The sequence below is a fragment of the Electrophorus electricus genome, chromosome 3 (assembly GCF_013358815.1).
Source record: "Electrophorus electricus isolate fEleEle1 chromosome 3, fEleEle1.pri, whole genome shotgun sequence".
NCBI classification, from domain to species: domain Eukaryota; kingdom Metazoa; phylum Chordata; class Actinopteri; order Gymnotiformes; family Gymnotidae; genus Electrophorus; species Electrophorus electricus.
In genome coordinates, this window is record NC_049537.1 from 22,716,501 (window position 1) to 22,722,500 (window position 6,000).

Here is a 6,000-nt window from a genome sequence, read left to right on the forward strand (position 1 = left end):
ACAGCTCTGGGGTGGCAGACACACTCAGTGACCTGTTTGGGGCAGTGCACATTGTAGAGTTTTATCCACTGGCTAGAGAGCTGTAGCAGACCTTGTATACTACCAGGTCTGTTTCATTTAGTTGCCATATGACTTCAATTAGTTCTCATATCATGACATTGGTTTGTAAATATGTGTTTACTTACAAAGAGTGGTTGAATAGTTAAAACAACAACAAAAAACTTCAGGGTGTTTGTGACCCATAACTAATCATCTATCATCAAACAGGATGCTCAATGGTGAGAACTGAGAAAATTGAAATCACTGGCAACAGCCTGGTTCAATGGTACTTAATCTATGGGGTTGCGAGGGTAGACAAATTATGGTTTTCAATTTCAAAGCACTTAGAATTTTCAAAATAAACAGCACACAAAAAACACATCGATGATAAGATTTTTGCGAATTCCATTTTCCTAAGACAATAAAATAAATGTTGTCTTTGTAAGATAAAGCAGATTAGCTGTTTGAATCGCAAAAGTCGTTAACTAGAGAATTTAGGCTTTGCTGAACGTCAATTAAACTTGAAAGTAGAACTAAAAATTTAGATAAACAACAAAATAGGACAGCAGCTAACGGCCTTCAGCGACTGTTCGCTAATTACGGTACAAAACGTTTTTTGTTTCTATTTTTTGCGCCAGTGGACAGAGTTACGAATCGACGATCTTACCTAATATCATATAAAAATATCGAAAAGGAATGCAAAAGGATGGCGGTGTTACAAGTGGGAAGGTTTTTGTCAATCTTTTTTTTTTTTTTTTAACCTGTAGAATGGAATACCCTCGCGTCCCCTTCAAATCTACTATTTCGAAATAAACATGACATGATTTATAGAAACGTCATCGTTTAAGCGGAGCAATATGTGAACCGGCCCTTGAAAATAGTAACACCAACTCCAGAGTTTTTTTTTCCGAGCAGTGGGTTGTGTTTTCGGTATAACGGGCTTGGCTTTGGTTATCGTAGCTACATAGCCAGCCTAACTAACGTTCACGGTTATAAAAAACTCACGAGCTGGAAACAATAAGAATAAAACATTGTAAATGTATGGCTACATTAGCTGATCAGCTTACTAGATTCAGTGTCTGTGGAGGAGTGGTCTGGGCTAGACATCTACTTGTCTATCTATCTATCATGTTTGTTTATGGCAAGATGTATGACTGTGCGCATACATGAAATTAAGTGTTTGATAGAGAGATATATAGCAAATATGTGATTGCCTTTTTTTGGTGTTGTTTAACACGCTTGACGGCGGGTGTGTGTGTTGCTATACTCAAACAACATGAAGGGGACTCATTGTGTTTGCCGCCACCTCACCCCGTGTTTGCTGTGGTTGGAGGCTCCCTCTGATTGGATTTATATATAGATTTGCATTAAGCGTCTCCAAAGCGACTGAGCTCTCTCTCCACCCACATGCGCAAAAGAAGCACCAGCGAGTGGCGATGACAACACGCATTCTCAACAGCAGAAAGTGCTACCTAATCTGATTACTCCCCGTGTCGCTCCTGTCGCACACTAGCCATTTTTACCCATGGGGGATTATTTATAGCCCACAGTTAGCAATCTGCCTGTTTCATCCACATTTTCCACCATAGCTGCTGCTAGTTTGTTTTTAATGTGATTTACAGTACTGTGCAAAAGTTGAGAGCACCTCCATGTATTTAACGTACAGTAAATCTTATTAGTTATTAATTTTCATTGTAGGAAATAAAAAAGCAGGAAGCATACATTAAACAGAAAATTGCACAAAGCCACTAACATTAAATCTATAGTAAAATTAAATCTACAGTATCAGTATTCCATTTTTTCACTATTTTTTGCACCTTACTGCTACTTTCACTCTTCTCTACTTTAAGACTAAAAAACACATTGGATTGCAACTATTTCCAGCCAACCAGTGGTATCACTGACTTCAGTACCCTTAAAAGAGAGCCTTCCATTCATAAAATAAATACATTAACATAACCCCCCCCCCCAAAAAAAAACAAGAGAAAGAGTGATCTGAGTTTTTCTGTCATTGTATGAAAGTGAGGTTTCCAAACAGAGCATATTGCATCTTTTTCTGTACTGGAGGTAGCACACGTTCAGTTATGCTGAAAGAACAAAAAGAGGCTAATAGGTTTAAATAGATGAACAGCAGTGCGACTGATGTCGGTCACTCTTCCTCCCTCTGCTGCCAGATTGAAGATATTATCACCCGGCTCCAGGATGAGTCCGAGGGAGTTCCCATTCGAACAGTCAAGAGTTTCATGTCCAAGATTCCCAGTGTGGTCACAGGTGAGCTCGTTCCCCACGCTGTGTCTCAGCACCTGCTGCAGCCACAAAGCCCTCATAGTGTAAGTCAGACTAGTGTTAGACTCAGATTAGAATTCAATGCACTAGTTATATTAGATCTGTTAGTCCTTTGTGGTGTGGCATTGAATTCTAAAATCACATTGGCACAAATTGCCTGATATTGTGTCACCATGCGTGTGATGACTGGCTCACTGTCTTTGTTGAATACCAGGGACAGACATCGTTCAGTGGCTGATGAAAAATCTCTCCATTGATGATCCAGGTAGGTCATACTTCTGCAGTGGTGATAAGTTTCACTGCTTACCAGGGTACCACAAATCACAGAAACCAGGAAAAGTATATTGCCACTATGCTTTATGGATGGAATATGTGTTGAGATGATGAGATGGAATATCTGATGAGATGGTTGCTGTTGCAGTGGAGGCCTTACACATCGGGGGCCTGATAGCTGCTCAGGGCTACATCTTCCCCATCTCTGACCATGTGCTCACTCTGAAGGATGATGGGACATTCTACCGCTTTCAGGTGAATTACTGGGCTACTGGGAGCCAAGATAACAGGAGCAATGTATAACAAAGTAACCAGCTAAAGAGAACTGTCTGCTAATTCTTTACTCTTTGTTCTTAAGCTTTGTTTAAGGAGAATTTATGAAGTGATACTTTGTTTAGGGCCAATATTCTCTGCATCTGATTAATGCAGTTGAAAAGTGATATGGTAATGCAGAAGCATTCTTTTCTGTCTAGCTCATGTTTTGCCTGTAACTCTGAGCTTCTATTCAGGTAAAAGATGATAAACCTCCCAACTTGAGCAATTCCACCAAATATAGCTGCTAATTTTCTCCTTCAGGTTGAGTGAGGGTCGAATCAATAATGTCTTCATGATTACGAATGAGGAGGCTTGGGGCAAACTGCTATGCCAATCTTTATCCCCCTCCACACACTCTGGTATTCAGGAGAGCTCTTGTTTTACTGTCATTGTCTTTCATTGAATCTAAAATAGCCCAAGGCTTCATAAAAAAAACAACAACTCCATTTTGCCGTATTGTTTCCCATTGAATGCTGGTGCTTGCATGTTGTCATGGTAATTGTATGATTTGCTGTATCCAAAACAAGGTAAAATTTTACATGTTTAACAAAAAGCATTAGTGTGCTCCAAATTATACCTGCAGATTCTGCACTGGGAATCATGTCCAGCACTTGGAAAGCAGCAGATGTAAAAAATGTTTGAACCATTCAGAAACATTCTGGACTTTGGGTCAGTTTCACTGCATGTCACCAGTGCTAAACAAATTCTTCCCAGTTTCCTCCACACACATGTTAATTAGCCAGTGGAAATGGTGTTCTCTTTCCTCTTTGGAGAAGAGCTCGTTTATCACATTGCATGAAGGTAATGGTGTTCGTGTGGATTGGTTTCCTCTGTGCCTCTCATGATGTCTGAGTCTGGCAGGGCAGGCAGTAGTCCCTGACTTGGCTCAGTCTCTGTGCAGAATCAAATGCAGTTAGAGGAGCGATATAATCGTGGGGGCTTCGGTTCTGGAGAGGGCTGGTTTGCACAGAATAAACAGGTTTTGAAGCTATGTGATAGAACTGGAAGACCTGGTAATTGGTGGAAAAAAAGAACAAGTGATCAGTGGCCCAAAGTCACATATCCTGAAGCTCTAATAGCTTTTAATAGCTTTTATTTCATGAACATGATTCCAATCCGCAGTGCACAACTGCCTTGGTGAAGTAAGGATGCACCTCATATGAATCACCTGAATTGTGCACCACAGAATTTATTTAATGAAGATGTTTTGAAAAATCACAGTTAGCTTTCAACTGACATTCTGTATTGAATGTTGCCAGTGGTACAGCCGGTCTGCCTAATCCTAAAGATTTACTCTTCACAAAATAACTGTCAGTTCAAGTGTTGGCTCTCTATTCTGGCCCAGATCATCGAGCCTTTGTTACTGTAGCTCCAAACCTAATCCCTTGAAACAATTTAATTCTAACACTTATTTACTCAGGCAGTAATGTCTGAAGAACATCTATTGTATAATTGGTGTAAAGTCTGGGTTTGTCATTAAGTATACTGGTAAAAATAATAATATTTGAGTGTTTTGAACAGGGGATCAGTTCCTCCATATAGATGCACATGCCAATAAGAGAAATTAGATGGAAGCTCAGCAGTGTTGCTGTAAGTTGGGGCCTGAGTATGAATCTGTGTGTCTATTTAAGGAGGAAGTAATCAGCGTCTCTTTCTCTCTCTCTCTGTCTCTGTCTCTCTCTCTCTCTCTCTCTCTCTCTCTCTCTCTCTCTCTCTCTCTCTCTCTCTCTCTCTCTCTCTCCTTCTCAGGCTCCATACTTCTGGCCGTCTAATTGCTGGGAGCCCGAAAACACAGACTATGGTGAGAGAAGGGACCTGCTGGCTTATATTCCAGAAATATTTATTATGCCAAGTATGACCCAATATTTGGTAGTATCCAGTATGAGGTAGTATCCTGTATACTGTAGTCAGTGTAATTCAGTATTTTGTAGTATCCAGTATACTGTATCCAGTATGAGGTAGTATCCTGTATACTGTAGTCAGTGTAATTCAGTATTTTGTAGTATCCAGTATGTTGAATCCGTATGATTCAGTATTTGGTAATATCCAGTATACTGTATTCAATATGTGGTATTTTGATGTAAATGTTTTGCTAGCAACAGATTTCAGCTGAAACCAGGCTGTGTTAATTAAAACCAAAACGTTTTGTTTAAAGTCTGGTTTAAAGTGATACTGAAGAACTGCATCTTTCAGAGTTACAAAACAGCTGAATGTTGAGTGCTGCTTCTTTGCGTGTGCCCTGTGGCCTACAATAGGCTGGATGTGTTACCCTGAACTCCCAAGCAGTGGCTGCTCTCTAACCTGGCCAGCCACCGGGCAGCTGTTCCCCGATGGCCAGTGATGATTCACTGATCTCTGAGTCACCACAGGCTGTAAATCACCATAACCAAAATGGTGGATAATCAGGGAGATACTAAACCCATTCAGAGGCTTACTCTTGCTTTGTGGGTAGGTGGGTGGGTGGGTGTGGGTGGATGTGTGTGGGTGTGTCTGTGACTACATGTGTAACAGGGAGGCAATTTATTCAAGTCAGTAGATAAGCTTTCGCCTCCTGATGTTCTCTCTCCCTGTCTCACGTTCTCTTCCGCTCCTTCATCATGCCTCACAGCCATCTATCTGTGCAAGCGGACCATGCAGAACAAGACCCGGCTGGAGCTGGCTGACTATGAGGCGGTGAGTGACTGCAAACCAAAGCTAAATGTCCACAGTCCCCAGAGAAGGAGAATATGGCAGGCTAATTTTGCCAATAGCGCGGCTACAGGGTCATGTAAACATTGCTCTAGTCGATCAGCTATGGGGATGAGATTTAAAAAGTGACTGCTCATTACCAAGAAGGCTGGCAGATTCAATTTTGGCTTTTGACTTTTTGACTGACACTCTTTAAAATGAATTTGTGTCACTCCTTTACATTCTATACTTAAATCACACACACCCTTTATTCCATTCTTCTACTTCCTGTCATTAATGCTTTCTCAGGAGAACCTCGCGAGGTTGCAGCGAGCCTTTGCTAGGAAATGGGAGTTCATCTTCATGCAGGCTGAGGCACAGGTCAAGTAAGTGCTGTCGTCAGGGAAACCATGCGAGCGC

At 41.1% G+C, this 6,000-nt stretch overlaps 1 protein-coding gene across 1 annotated transcript in view; it reads left to right on the forward strand.

Moving 5' to 3' along the window:
* The window catches only part of rgs6 (regulator of G protein signaling 6), a 54,475-nt gene that overhangs the window by 37,788 nt on the left and 10,687 nt on the right, over window positions 1–6,000 (forward strand). Inside the window, exons 3-8 of the mRNA XM_026998592.2 lie at window positions 2,214–2,310; window positions 2,540–2,590; window positions 2,747–2,853; window positions 4,663–4,714; window positions 5,522–5,586; window positions 5,890–5,966. Coding sequence (XP_026854393.2) covers window positions 2,214–2,310; window positions 2,540–2,590; window positions 2,747–2,853; window positions 4,663–4,714; window positions 5,522–5,586; window positions 5,890–5,966 — 449 coding nt within the window. The remainder of the gene's footprint in view (window positions 1–2,213; window positions 2,311–2,539; window positions 2,591–2,746; window positions 2,854–4,662; window positions 4,715–5,521; window positions 5,587–5,889; window positions 5,967–6,000) is intronic.